Source organism: Euprymna scolopes, chromosome 40, assembly GCF_053919585.1.
Source record: "Euprymna scolopes isolate OS-2025 chromosome 40, ASM5391958v1, whole genome shotgun sequence".
Taxonomy (NCBI): domain Eukaryota; kingdom Metazoa; phylum Mollusca; class Cephalopoda; order Sepiida; family Sepiolidae; genus Euprymna; species Euprymna scolopes.
In genome coordinates, this window is record NC_136521.1 from 29,529,815 (window position 1) to 29,546,229 (window position 16,415).

Here is a 16,415-nt window from a genome sequence, read left to right on the forward strand (position 1 = left end):
GGGGAACTTCTTAGATGTGAGAAGTCAATCAATGCAAAGAAATACATTCGAATATTAGAAACAGGACTGTTACCAAGTATCCAGAAGCTAGGAATATCTCAGAACATTATTTCTCAACATGATAATGTCCCTGCACACACTGCTAAAGTCACAAAACTGTGGGAAGTTGTGCAAAGCGAATGAAATAGCATCTCCTCCTCACAGTGTTCCACTTTGGTTGAAAGCATGTCTAAAAGGATAGATCTTTTAAAGAAATTAAACGGGAATGCGATTCCATCCGAATGTCTTGTTCTGTGTTATTAGTCTCGTCTAAGTTTACTTGTTTAATTGTTCTTTGATTAATAGAACTTTTAGTGCAATAAAATGTATAAAATTTGTTTGGCCCATTTTTTTTTTTTGCTCCCGAGTATATATATATATATATATATATATATATATATATATATATATATATATATATATATATATTATATATAGATAGATTACCACAAGATGGGAAAGATGAAAAAGGAATAAACCAAGTCATATGTTGATCATTATCTTTTAAAATATCTAAACAAGTATATGACGTTAGAAAAATCTCCCTCACTCCACAACGTTATATATTTTTCGAAATGCTAACGACGTTTTCGTTCTTAAATAGAACAAAAACATACTTTTTGTAAGTATATTTTCAACTATTGTACTGGTATTTTATTTTCTCAAATTTAATAATCCCGAGGAAGTCTTAAAATAAAAACGAAACATAATTAACATATAACTTGATTTGTTCCTTTTTCATCTCTCCATATATGCGTGTGTGTATGCATGCATATATATATATATATATATATATATATATATATATATATATATATATATATATATATATAAATATATATATATATGCATGTTAGTGTGTGTTTGTTTATGAGAAAATAACAATATATAAATCTCTAGCTATAGTAGGAATTCTCATTCCATTGACTGGCCAATTTTACAACCGACCGAAAATTTCAGTTGGCATCAGTTTTGTTTTTTGTTTTGTTTTTTGTTTTGTTTTTGTTTTGTTTTGTTTTTTGTTTTGTTTTTTGTTTTTGTTTGTTTGTTTTTTTTTTGTTTTGTTTATATTAGAACGGAACTCCACTCGCAGATCAAGTTTGGTCTGTTGGTCTTAAACCTCTTCCTACCCAACCTCACTCTTCGGAACACTCTCGGCAAATTCTACTCTTCATGCGGATGATCACTTTGGATGCGATTCGATCTCCATTTGTGAAATTTCCCGACCAGAAATGCGCGCTGAATTGTTCAGCTTAATCTTCCTAATGTAACCTGGATACATTAACTGGATCAAATCGAATTACTTCTTCATCTCTTTCCTAGAAATGCGTCGAACCTCCTGTGTTAGTACTTCCCCAACCATCAACTTTTCAATCCAGTTCCCCATTTACTGTACGTCGCCTACTTTCCTGTTGGTATAAGTCCCTTCGCATGACGTCATCAATAGGAACCGATATTGGTTAAAATGATTGCTTGGAAGTTTTGCAGATGACAACAAAGTTTGAATATTTTTAGATGAAGATTGATATTTTGTATCATTTAGATTGGTCACACAACTATTCTCATCTTAGTGTATCATTCGCACAGCATTTCAGCCGACGTAACCTCCGATCCTTGATTCTCGTCGAACTCCGGAATCTTTATATCACGCTCAATCTGTTAGTGTTTTTTTGGGGGGGTCGAAATTCGGTAGAGATTTACGACTTCGACAAAACGCATTTGAAGAAGTTTGGATATTAAATCAGTCGAAACGCTGTGAGAATAAAATGCATGATTAGAACATTAATCTGAATAATCTAAATTATGAGCATTATCAAACTGTATCGGATTTTACACCGGCCGAAACGTAGTGAGAATAACATCAAAGACGAGGACAATAGTCCGATTAATTTAAGTAAAATAAAACCAATAAAGTGTTTAGATTTTCTCATCTCGGAATCTTTGTTAAACTGATTCGCTTATAGATAAGATATCCTTTTCAATGTAATTTCAAGATAAAATGTACCAAATTCTCAAACAACCGTTCGTGGCAACACCATGTTCATTATAATGGGATTCCTTCATAATTTAATGAACAATCAAAAGAAATGCTTTCATATGGAGACATGTATGTACTTATTAAAAACATTTATCTATATATCAACATTACCGAAAGAAGAGGGTGTCAATATTATTTGAAATTTTCCGCGTTATATTCATCTATGTTTATGATTGAGCGTCCATAATTGTTGAATATCCATAGCTCTGGCCTGGTAAATAAGTTAGGGAAGGCACTTCGGAACATAATAGTGCTCTAGTTTCGCATTAAATCGTTTTTTGTTTTTTTTTATAAAAACTTTAAAAATAATATATACCTGTCGACAATGATAATACTAATGATAATTATAACGATAATAATAAAAATTTTAATAATAATTATTATAATACTGATACTGATACTACTACTACTACTAATAATAATAATAATAATAATAATAATGCAATTTTGGTGCTCAAGGTTTCTAAAGTGATTTAGACTAATTGGGGTATGCTGATTCAGAAAATCGTATTTTTCTCATCAGGTCAATTTGTTAAGACATTTGCTATTTTATAACTTTTTTTACCTTACTCCCTGCTTTGAACCCATTATTTCCCTTTAAATTACTCTTAACTAAAAAGTTACTTTCTTCCTAATTTCCACTTTCGGTTTGATTTTACTTCTTTTTTTGCAACTACTGGCGACACGGCACACCTTTTTCTTTTTTCTCCGCATCAAAGGCAACGGTATGTTTACTCATTTCTTCATCCGAGCAATGTGTTTGTTTACTTTGTCATGCAATTTGTTTATGAACTTATTCAGTCTTTCGATTTCTTTAACTCGTTCATTTTCCTACCTCCATTTGTTATTGTTTTATTTTCGCATACCCGTCAATTTTTTCTCTTTCATTTTTTTTTCTTTTTCTCTTTAAATAAATATACCCGTGGATTATGTACTCGTCTTCAGAGTCTTTATTTTTGGAACAGTTTATCTGACTGTGGAGCATAGATGCGTGCGACGACATTACATTAAGCGTGTTTCTATATATATTCTAGCTTCATAATTACAATTGTAATTGTGTGTTGTGATGTATGGTAATTGATTATGACATCATAAAACTTAAAGCAAAAGTCAAATTTGCTATACAATGAATTATGTAGTTGGTAAGAAGTTGACACTGAGTAGTAAATAGGCCAACTGATTGTGGCATGTTTTTGTTGATTTCTGGATTAAATTCCTATTAATGTTAGAAATTCCTTTATAAGTCAAACAGGAAATGATTAAGCTGTATCATTTTATTTTCATTGAAGATTTTTAAGCAAAAATTAACCATGCTATATTACCTCCTATGCGACATTATTTAAACAATCCAGGTGTGTTTTGCTGTATTTGTGAGGAACATACGTTACAATCCAACAATAAATGGAAAAGTGAATTTGTGAAGTTTGCTTATCTTGCTTACTTCAATCTAATGTTGAGTGACCAAGATAAGGCATGGGCACTATATATTGTACGCAAGCAATGTGTTAAGCATCTTCGACAATGGACAGAAAAAGGATAGAAAGTTACTCTGCGTTGATATTCCAATGGTCTGGCGTGAACCGAAAAACCATTTCAATGAATGTCCAGTCAAAATGAAAGAAATCAATAGGAAGAAGAGGAATTCTTTGGTTTATCCAAACCTCGTCCGCAGTCAGGTCAATTCCATACTGCAATGAAATTCCTGTTCCAGTGTTTAAAGACTTGCCCGAATTGGAATTGCCTGATTCTGAAGAAGACCAGGCCTCTGTTTTTACACTGACAGTAGTGAAGCCACTGTTTCAGATGTCGGTTTCCTCCTTTATTACAATAGTTTTTCTCAAAGAAAAATTAATGATCTGACTAAAGACCTCAACCTTTCCAAAGAATCTTCTGAACTTTTAGTTTCAAGACTGAAAAAACTCTACTTCATCCTGGAACTCTCATAACCTTCTACAGAAAACGTTATATTGAATTCTTGCCATATTTCTACTCAGGAAAATGACATAATATATTGCAAGGACGTTGGCGGCCTGCTGCAGCAATTTGGTATCGAACAGTATTATTCTTAAGTTCCTCTTCAAAATGGCAACATATAGATCAGTTCCTCTGGGCCATTTAACGACCCTCAAAGAAAAATATGATAAAATTAAATTTGTTTTGAAAAAGATGTCATACAGACAGCACTAATGGATCATATGTGTCGATTTTAAAATGGTTTGTTTCTCCTCGGACTACAAGGTAGCTACACAAAATTTCCTTGTTTCTTGTGTTTGTAGGATAGCAGGGAAAGAACAGCGCACAGGATGAAAAAAGATTGGTTTGTTCGCAGTGAACTGATGAATGGCTCTCTCAATGTTTTGGCTTCTCCTTTGGTGGAGCGTTCCAAAATCCAGTTTCGTCCTCTTCATATTAAGCTTGGCATCATGAAACAGTTTTTGAAGGCTCTTGAAAAAGATGGCGAAGATTTCAAATATATTTGCATGAAATTTTCAGACCTAACCATAGAGAAATTAAAAGCTTGAATTTTGGATGGACCCCAGATTCGAAAGTTACTGAATGACGCAGATTTCTGTAATTTTACGAATCCTGCAGAATTGAGTGTTTGGACAGCCTTTACGAATGTAGTAACATTATTCTTGGGAAAAATAAAGGCACCTAACTACAATGAGTTTATTGAAATATTGCTCATGAGTCTCCATCAAATTGGTGCAAATATGAGCATCAAGTTATATATTTTTGCACAGCCATCTTGCACGTTTTCCAGAAATCTACGAGATGCAAGTAACGAGCAAGGGGAGCGCTTCCATCAAGACATCAAAGACGGCTATCAAGGATGTTGAGATGCCAACATGCTTGTAGATTGCTGTTAGTCTATCAAGCGCGATGATGCCGAACCCCGCATTCTAGAAAATCAGTAAAATTTATGGGTGGTGGTGGTGTCTATGCTTTGCATTTTTTACAACTTCAAGCTTTACTTGTGAATATTTTGGTCTTATTTCATGAATATGTGTCTTAAAGTTACATAAAAATATCGTTTCTTAGATTTGCATGCTTTTATTGCTTCCTACGGATATAGCATAGCAGAAAAAACTAGACCTTATAGAAAAAAGTGACAGCCTTTCTGTAATCTGCGCCCTCAAATTAAGTAAAAACAGTTGAAACATCTTAGGTGCCATGACAATTTTATTATGTTGCCACGTGTAATAGCAATAATAATAATAATAATAATAATAATGATTATAATAATGATTATAATGCGGAGGATGATGATGAAGATGATACTAATGATAATAATAATGATTATAAGGATGAGGATGATGGTAATAATAATGATAATAATAATGAGGAAGGGGGTGATAATGATGATGATGATAATGATAATAATAATTATTATAATAATTATAATAAGAATATATCACAGAAAAGGAACTACCTCTAATAACTATTGACCCATAACGTGCTTACCTACTACATGGAAAATGCTAACATGACAACTAGAGAAAAGTTTATCACTAACTTAATAATTGTGGACTACTTCCTGAGGAACAGAAAAGGTTGCCAAAAAGGGAAAAGAGGAAAACATGATTTACTTACATTGACCCAAGATTCTGAAGGTATGACGGAGAAGAAAGAATATAGCAATGGCATCAATCGACTACAATATGACAGGATCCCATAAGCATGGATAATAGAATATCTGAAACTGTACAAAATACCAGACAAGATTATCAATTTGATAGAACATGCAATGAGACCATGGAGACATGGAAATACAGTTAATAGACGATACATAACTAGGATAAAAAAATAAAGAGGTATCTTTCAAAGGGATTTCCTATCACAACTGCTGTTCATCATAGTCACGATGCCCCTTAACAATATACTAAGAAAACGTCAAGTCGGATACAAGTTTACTAATACAGATGAATGCACATGGTCGATCTGAAACTTTTTGCAAGAACCAATCATAAAACAGACTAGAGACACTAATAAATATAACCAAAATCTTCAGCCACGATGTCCGGGTGAAATTTACAATGGAAAAGTGTGCATTGCTGATTATGAGTTGGGGAAAACTAGATGAACTTGAAAACTTGAAAGCTACAAAAATTTGGGAGTTATGGAAGCAGATACTATTAAAGCAACAGAAATGGAAGAGAAAGTTGTAAAATAAATAAGAACCAAAAGAACCAGAAAACTCCTAGAAAAACTCCTAGGTAAAGGCATAAACAGATAGGCAGTGTCACTACACTAGTAAAATACTCCAGACCGTTTATAGAGTGGAACAAAGAAGAATTGAAGCATCCCGGCCTAAAGACCAAGAAACACATGACGAAGAGCAATGTATTAGATCGAAAGAATGATGCTGTTCGACTCTACGTGAAAGGAAAAGACAGAAGAGAATTGGTTGAATAAAAGATTTTGTAAATGACAAAGTAGGAAAATACATTATGCAGAATACGGAAAGAGATACTTACAAAATTGAATAAGATAGAAAAGAGAGCGACAAGGGATGAGACAAGAAAGGATAAATGGGAAGAGAAACAGCTACACGAGCGATTCATAAGGATGACGAATAATTAAATTAACGCAAATACTTGAATGTGGGTACGAAAAGGAAACAGCGAAACTAAAACAGCCGCACAAGATAACGCGATTAGAACCAGCAACATCAAAATATAAACAAAAACCATCAAATGAAGACTTTGTGGACAAAGAAACAAAACAATAAACCATATAATAAGCGAATGAAGCAAACTAGCTCAAAAAGAATATAAAAATAGACGCGATCAAGTGGAGAAGGTAGTACACGTAGAATTATGCAAATAGCTGTATTTTGAACAGACAAACATTCCAAACCGGCAGCAGTACTTGAAAGCAAAATTCACAAAATCCTATAGGACATGGACGTACAAATAGATAAAACCATCCAAGCAAGAAAACTAAATGTTATAATAGTTAACAAGAACAAGTCCTGCCAGATTGTAGATTTTGCTGTTCCAACAGACCACAGAGTGAATATCAAGCACACGGAGAAGCAAAACAAATACACAGAACTTGCCAAAAAGCTTAAAAGGATATGTAAGGTGACGAAAGTCAAGATAAGAGCATTAAGAACAATTCCGAAAAACTTTGATAAAAAAATGGGAAAGATTGGAACCAGATGGATGGCTGAAAATATACAACAAATAACAATAATTAAAACGGTTGAAATATTAAGAAAAGCCTTGGCCAGATATATAAAACCTGCTACAGAATAGAATCAAGAAAACCGAAACTGCATAATTGTTAGTTATATCTTCAAAAATAAATGTCGGCATCAATCAATACCACACCAAATAATCGAGCACGATCAATGTGGATGGAAAGATCAAAGAAGAGAGCACTAGCCAGACCTCCACTGGATTATTACCACCCAAATTCCAGTGAAGACCAATGATCTCTACCAACAAAAAAATCAGCAGTAAACTTCTGTCGGGATAACAAATTAATTTACATATATTACAAAATTAGTTTACATATATTACAAAATCGCTCCCACGATCAAACAAAACCAATTCCCTCTTCCCTTGAGGCGCGCTTTCACAAATATCCGTTGGTAATCTAAATGATGAAGAGTCTTACCTCTTAGTAAACTCACCGAATATCTTAGCATTAAGTGAAACAAACCTACCCTCCTCAATCCCATCTAACTACTTTAACATAGGACGATACCTCCGTCTCTACCGTAAGGACTCGAATAGATATATGCAAGGGCTTGGATTATATATTCGTGGCACCCTCTCTTTAACTAGAGAGCAACGTCTTAAATCGGATGACCAGGCTTTTATGTGCTTTTGATTAGCCTTTTATCGCTGCATTAGTTACTTATATTTTCTCTGCCGTTCTCTCTCAAGTTAGGATTGTACCCTAATCGATCATGTCTCTGACAGTATATGTGCAGCACTCTCCTTAGTAACACCCAAGTACATGTGTTTGGTGACTTTAATTTCCATCGTAAAAGTTTGCTTGGTTTCTCAGGTTACACAGACGCAGCTGGACGCTCTACTTATAGCTTCTCTGTAGCCCATTCCCTTACACAGACAGTAATGGTCCCCACCCGCCTACCAAATCGTGAATCTCAGCAGGCTTCTAGATCTATTCCTCACCACAGTATCCAAGTGTTATATTTTCATTTAAAGGAAACGCTAATGCAAATTGCTTTGTTCTTACTTTTAAAAAAAATTAGATATGCAAATTCAGTTTCTTGCCACATGATTTTGCACGCGTTCCTTTTTCTTTAAAAAACTGAGTTCTTTCTCTCTTGCTTTAGTAGCTGTGAATTTTGTTCAATAAAACCTTGAAAAGATGTTTTTTACGTCTTCATTTATTTACAACACTACAATTTATTGAACAAAATTTATTTCCCTCATTCGTTTGACATATCCTCGGCGGATCTTCAGACTAGCAAGCTTTGAAGATTGTGGTATCGTAACTTTAATTACTGTTTACAAGCATTGCTTCGTTAAACTATGAATTTATTAGCTCTGGAATCTAGATGATTACCCCTTAGCGCTTGGCAGGATGTTCTACAGGATGTTTTAAATGTTATTCGCTCCCTGCTGTGCACTACTACAAATGCAACTCCTCACGAACGCGTGTTCAACTTTGAAAGGTACTCTTCTACTGGTACTGCTTTACCTGTTTGGCTCTGTGACCCTGGGGAGGTATTAATAAAAACGGTTTGGTAACAGGAGCAAATATGACCCTATTCTCGAGGTAGTGGAACTCCTCGAAGCTAACCTTACACATGCAAGAATACGACATAATGATGGCAGGGAAGATTCAGTAGCGCTGAGATATCTAGCTCGCTTTCCACACTGATAGACCTCAAAATTCTGCTAAAAGTATTCAACCCGGCATTGTAAATGCAGACCCGACTCAGTTGACCAAAACAAATCCCATTAGTATTACATCCAATACAGAAAATGAATTTGACTATAATAGTCAGAGCTCTGAGAACCAACCTTCCCAGAGGACCACCGGTCCTCGAATAGCGAACTAGCTCCACGCCGATCTAACAGAATTCGCAGACCAGTCCAGCGACTGGATTCATAAAAAAACTATTTACAATCTTTTTACAAATGGGGGAGATTGTTATATTTTCATTTAAAGGAAACGCTAATACAAATTGTTTTGTTCTTACTGTTTAAAAAAAAAAATTAGATATGCAAATTCAGTTTCTTGCCACATGATTTTGCACGCGTTCCGTTTTCTTTAAAAGCCTGAGTTCTTTCTCTCTTGCTTGAGTAACCGTGAATTTTGTTCAATAAAACATTGAAAGGAGTTTTTTACGTCTTCATTTATTTACAACACTACACCAAGGATTGCGTAACTAATGCCCACAGTCCACTTGGAAACGCAGACCATCTAGCGGTATCAGTCGTTATCACAGTTAAATCTCAACCCCAAGGTGAGGAGCTATTGTTCAAAACAACAAGGTAATACAAAAGGGATAAATGTAAAGCTATTAGAGAACAAATCCGAGATGCCATATGGACCGATATTTTCTCTCCTCCTGCTGTACAGTGTTCCAATAAGACAACTGAATGGTATAAAACATTTAAGCACATGTTCTCACACGGAAGTATTATAGCAAGCCCCAATCACTTCTATGGTTCACTACAGATTGTGCAGCTGTTATTGCACAAAGACAGCATGCATGCTGCCGGTTTGTACGTCATAATCAAATAAAAATTAGCAAAAATTCGCGGATGCTAGAAATCATTGTAAGAGTGAAATAGCGACAGCTAAAAGAAAGCATGCTGAAATAATTAGGGAACGCATACAACTACACGAAAGATTTATAAGAATGACAAAAGATGAGAATTACGAAAACACTTGGATATGGATACAAACAAAAATAACACGTAAACCGAAAAACTCAATCCCTTATAACAGCAGTACAAGATAACTCAATAAAAACCAACAATATCAAAGCAAAGATCGACAAAACTCAATAAAACAGCAAGTGCAGACTCTGTGAAGAAAGAGACAAAACGATAAACCATATAGTAAGCCAATACAGCAAACTAGCCCAAAAGGATAGCAAGAATAGTGAACAACTTCATCTCAACGCACAGACAAATAGTACAAATATATGTCGGCAACAGTAACTGAAAAGAGAATCACAAAATCCTATGGGACATGGATATACAAACAGGTAAACCCACCCAAGAAAGAAGACCGAATATCGTAATAATTACAAGAAAGAAAAGTCCTGTCAGATCGTAGACTTTGCTGTTCCAGCTGACCACGGGGTGAATATCAACAAAAAAAAAAAAAGAAAAAACAGGAGCAATGAAGAAAATACACAGAACTAGCCAGAGAGCTGAAAGGGATATGGATGATCAAAAAATCAAAATAATACCTATAATAGTAGGAGCACTAGGAACAATTCTGAAAAACTTTGAAAAAAGAATGGGAGAAATTGGAATCAGAGGAATGGCTGTAAAGATACAACGAATAATAATGATGAAAACAGCTGAAATATTAAAGAAAACCCTTGAATGCGGAGACATGAACCTATGAGGAAGGAACACACACACACACACACACACTGCTGCAGAGGCAAAACAGGAAGAAGTGTTACATGGAACCAAAAATATTGAAGCTTCATATCTATAAGTTTTTCATCCTATCCTCCTTCCCCTCTCATTGCCCCATTAGTGCTACCCAAAAAAAGTGATGCCAAATAGTCAAGAAGGGTCAAAGAGGATGGAAATACCGAGGAGAGATCGCTGACCAGACATCCGCTGGACAAGTGCGAATAGAACTGGTACCTTGCGAAGGTTTATTGCCACTCAAATTCCAGTGGAGACCAATGGCCGCTGCCAACGAGAAATCAATTGTAAGCGTCTGTTGCGATAACGCAAATTAATTTGCCTATATTATCGAAAGAGGTGGAGAGTACTGGAAATATGGATAGACTTGTTGTCACTCAGCTTCCAGGGAACACCTCAGGGTTTTTTTCAACAAGATATATTTGATAACTTGTGTGAAAGCTCCTTGAGAGCTGACAATAATAATAATAATAATAATAATAATAATAATAATAATAACAATAACAATAATAATAATAATGATAATAATAATAATAATAACAATAATAATAATAATAATAACAATAATAATAATGATAATGATAATGATAATAATAATAATAATGATAATGATAATAATAATAATAATAATAATAATAATAATAATAATAATAATAATAATAATCCATTCTATACTACAGTTTTATCCTACGGACTAAAGTTTTTATTGTCTTCTACAAAAATCCAAATTTTTTAAATTTATTATCACTTTTAATGCCGTACAGATATTGCTCTAGAATATTTTCTGTTGGCACAATTACAGTTTGGCGCCAAGCCGACCGAACTACATGAAAGGGGAGGTAATTAGGAAGTCTTTAATAGTACAATCCTTTACTTTACCTTCTAAAAAGTCAATATTGTGCGATGAAACACTTCTTTTGAGTATGACTGCGACAAATATGGACAGACAGTGATTAGAATTAATCACAGATAATTATTTTCATCTTCTGATCTTGTTATTTCATTTACACTTTACATAAGCGTATCAGCCTTTTTTTTTTTTTTTATATTTATGTTAAAATTGCTTCCTAAGTTAATTAAAGAATTGTATATATTTTAGTTTCAAATATGTAGACATTAAACGGGATGGGTGAAATCAAGAAATAAAATTATTTTCCCAAAACAACAATTTTTCACCACTTTCATGTCTCTTTACAAAGAATTTCTACAACTATATAACGGTTACTTGGTGTGTGTGTGTGTGTGTGTGTGTGTGTGTGTGTGTGTGTGAGAGAGAGAGACTTCCTTCCTCATAGGTTCCAAAACGGCTGAGCCTATTTTTTGCAAATTTCACACAAAACTAATTTATAATTCTGGCAGTGTTCTTAGATATGCTTTGCACATAAATTCATCCGATAAGCATCGAAAATCGAAAAATACTAAAAATAGTCATTTTTATCGATAAAAACATTGAGTGGAATATTTTACGTTACACCACAAGGAAGATAATGAAATTGAAAGAAATCATTTCTTCTTAAAATAAAACAGAATTATTGATATCTGGAAATATAGCTCAGTTGTAGACCATTCAACTACAGATCGAATAATCCCCTGGTCAAGCGTGGGTGTACCTTACCAATTTATTTTAATTTTTTCTTATTAATGAATTAAATATACGATAAAAGAAGAGGTATCATTTAAAATCGCCGCAAATCATTTCTTCGTTTGCGTATTTTAAAATTAAACAATAATCAGAAGTGATTTTCCACGGTATTCATCGTCAATCCAAATATCAGCTGACGTGATATTTTAAACAAACACAGACGGAATTTAACGAACGACATTATTCTTATTGTTTTTTCTTTTGTTTTTTCTTTTTTTTTTTCTTTGCGAATTAGTCGACCGGGTAAATTATTTCTCGTAATATATAATATTCAATAGAAGATTGATTCTATAATAATACACACGCAATATGCATAAATTATAATATCGTGTTCAAGCATGCGAGGCGTTCAGCTAGTAAAATCTATAAATAAGTATTCTATGTTTACACATATTTATGCTGCATACATATTTAAAGTATGAGATCGTCTAATTAGCAGAAATTGACTTTTGGGATTTGGAGCGCATTCAGCCAGGATGGGTTGGGCCTGCTCTTGCCATAGAACACACAACATTCGGGATAAACGCAGACCACGCATGACAATCTACAATGGCTAAGATAGTTATGGGTTGCCATACTTTCGCTCCTTAAGTGAGATAAAAATGGGGATTCGTTATTGATCTGATATCGCTAAGGTTAAACATTTCACTTTATCTATTTTAAAATGAATTGTTCCAAAATCAAATAATGCCGACGGCTAAAAAATGTACAATTTTAGATAAATAAAAAAAATCATATTTTTTTAATTGATTTTAAGACTATTATGTTTACGGTAATATTACAGAAAAGTTTATTGTTTAAAAAATAAGATACGTATAGTTCAAATCAAAAAAGAAAACTATTCTCTTTTTATTGATAGTTTTATAAACGAAAACGTATTCAACAAAATGAATGAGATCGATGCCTACTACTACATGTTAATTAAACAATACTCCAACAATTTGTGATACGCTCTCGTCTGATGAGTCTACTGAAATTGAAGAACAACTCTACATTGGTTCTACACCAGATAGAGAGAGAGACAGAGAATGGGAAAGAGAGATTTCAAAAAGCATTAAAACTATCAACAGACGATGCCATTTCTATAGTAGGTTTCCTCTCAATCTTGAGAGAAAATGAGTACTCCTTGTAAGGGTACCGAGGTGCGAGTGAAACAAGGGTTGCGCAATCCTTAAATATCTGCTAAGCAATCATTTCTTGAGACTAGTGGTAAGTATGAGTTCAAAACAGTTAGAAACAATGCCGGGATAAGCAGGAAGCCATGTCGCATAGAGCACTTGGTAATCCTGTACTGAACAGTTGCTAGCCTATAATCGTACCTCGTGCAATAGTCTTGGCTTTTAGGAAAATAATCGAAAAATCGTGTGTTGAGTCTTTAATCATTTTTGTTCATTTGTTGTTGATAGCCAAATTTTCACACACAAAAAAAATTCGAGAGAATAAAATTCTTAAATGTGAATATTTCTTTTTATGCCTTACTTATTATTCTTATTTACGTTTCATGCTTTTGATAAACTATTTCTTTTGTCTTACAGGATGAGAAAGAGCAAACAATCAAACTGATGGGATATTTAGACATGGTAAGTCAAAATCAATCTGTTTCTATATTGTAACATTGTAAGGTGTGACTTTCACCGTTGACCGGAATAACTTCATAACCAAAAGTTAAATAAAAATCTGATTTCTCATTCATTTTTCTCATGCTCTGATTTTTTTTAATCATATTCATATGCTTAATCATAGTCTCGTTCAATATTTTAGGTTTTATCATTATCTTAAGAGAAAGATGGCGGATCTTACTCTCTTATGTTCTTACAATGATGCCTATTACACCGGGATAATTAATTTAGTAACACAAATCAGTCTGGCCTTTGGGCCGAGATCAAAGTGTAGCATCTGTTCTTCAGATGCTGCACTTCAATTTCTAGTTCTCTGTCAGTGGACGAGAAGTCCTTCACGATTGAGACAATTTTTAATTTTTGTTCCTTTTCTCTACGTTAAAAAACGACCCTGGTGTCTAACTCTGTCCTGTGGGGAGGCATTGTACATAGGAACACGAGTCAGATTCATCTGTTGCAAACGCTACGAATGTGCATTATAGTATAAATCGTTCACATTTTCAAACATTCAAACATTAAAACATTCAGACATTGAAACATTAAAACATTCAAACATTCAAACATTAAAATATTCAAACATTAAAACATACAAACATTAAAACATTAAAACAATCAAACATTAAAACATTAAAACATTAAAATATTCAAACATTAAAACATTAAAACATTAAAATATTCCAACATTAAAACATTAAAACATTAAAATATTCAAACATTAAAACATTAAAACAATCAAACATTAAAACATTAAAACATTAAAACAATCAAACATTAAAACAGTAAGACATTAAAACATTAAAACATACAAATCGTTTTAAAAAGTCCACAGTAACGCATTAACATAAAAAGTCGAATATTTATTCTTCATTTTCAAATTAATGAAATTTACTGAAAAATTAAAAATATAAATATTTATATTCTTATCTGTGTCATTTTTATATTTTCCTTTATACTGTTTTATCTATATTCGTATTTTTTTTATTCATTTTATTTGAATTTACTAATTTTTATCTATTTTATATTATATTAATTATCCAACTTACTGTAATAATTATTTATCCTATATTTATTATTTATTTGAATATAATTTAAAGGTTATCATAATTAGTAGGATTGTTGTTGCTTATTTTATTATTGTTGTCGTTATTGCTAGAAACATAAATAAATTATAAGTTATTATTACATGACATAATTTAATTCATGTATATATTAATATATATTATACATATTAATTTATATTTTTAATTTGATTAATTAATTTGGCTATATAATTTTTATTCACTTATCATAATTCGCTTCCCAAATTAGATTTATTTTCGTGATCATTCATTTTTCGTGACAAATTCGTTGTATCGATAACACCATGTAAACACCGTCCAGTAATAATTTTATTAATTAACTATGTTTATATGATAATCTATGCATAATGTATTATAACAAGTATTATACGCAGTGTGCATATAGTCGGTAGTTCATTATTTTTATCATGATAGTCCGAATTTTCAAAATATTCTAACCCTGGCGTTTGCCTAGCTTGAGAATAATATGTTGATCCGTTTCTATAATGAGCGACCACACACACACACATACATACATAATATATATATATATATATATATATATATATATATATACACATAATATAATACACACACATGTGTGTGTGTATGTGTGTGTGTGTGTGTGTGTGTGTGTGTGTGTGTGTGTGTGTGTGTGTGTGTGGCCCTCCCGACCAGATCAGCAGATGACTTTTGACTTTGCTGAACTAGTCTGGCCGTTGATCGTCTATCTTTCTCCGAGAGGACTGCACATAAATTCTCAGCGTCTCAAGCTTCGTGTCGATCAATTAGCTTCGCATGCACGCCAGAAAAAGTAACAGACTCGGGAGTTCAAACTAGGAAAAAGTTAACTTCACGAAATAAGTTTTTACATATGTACATCGTTCAGTTCGATTACACCAGAAACATCAAGATTCTCCAAAATCTTATTCTTCGTTCTTCACGATAGCGTTCAGAATGGATGGATGGATAGATGTGTTTTTCTCGAGAGTTGACTTCAATCTGCTAAAATCGGCCTGGGCATTTGCTAAAATACTAAGGTAACAGGATTGGTCGGGGCAATCCGCCAGACCAACGAGAATCCAACACGTCAAACGGGGAATTCCAACTCTTTTGCGTGTGTGCAACCCAACAGGTCGTCTATAGCCTGAGAATCTGGGACCAAAACCTAATTTCCACTCACACGCTCCAAAAGGTCAACCCTGTCACTTAAAAAGGTAGAACGTCTGAGCAGGTATTCCTCAGTCCAAACGAATGTATGCTTTCATTCAACCTTATAATGGCATTTCCTGTCATTGTTTTTAAACAATAAAATATATGTCTGTTTTTCCAAAGCACAATAAATTCATCCCTTTTGATTGGTCACCCGCCGCTGTCCGGGATTCAATCAATGTTTTACAGACAATCTCAGCATAT

At 33.4% G+C, this 16,415-nt stretch overlaps 1 protein-coding gene across 4 annotated transcripts in view; it reads left to right on the forward strand.

Moving 5' to 3' along the window:
- The window catches only part of LOC145265458 (acetylcholine receptor subunit alpha-like), a 1,250,815-nt gene that overhangs the window by 1,043,227 nt on the left and 191,173 nt on the right, over positions 1 to 16,415 (forward strand). For all 4 annotated transcript variants that reach the window (XM_080121317.1, XM_080121320.1, XM_080121318.1 and 1 more), the window contains one exon: positions 13,858 to 13,902. In XM_080121317.1, coding sequence (XP_079977443.1) covers positions 13,858 to 13,902 — 45 coding nt within the window. The remainder of the gene's footprint in view (positions 1 to 13,857; positions 13,903 to 16,415) is intronic.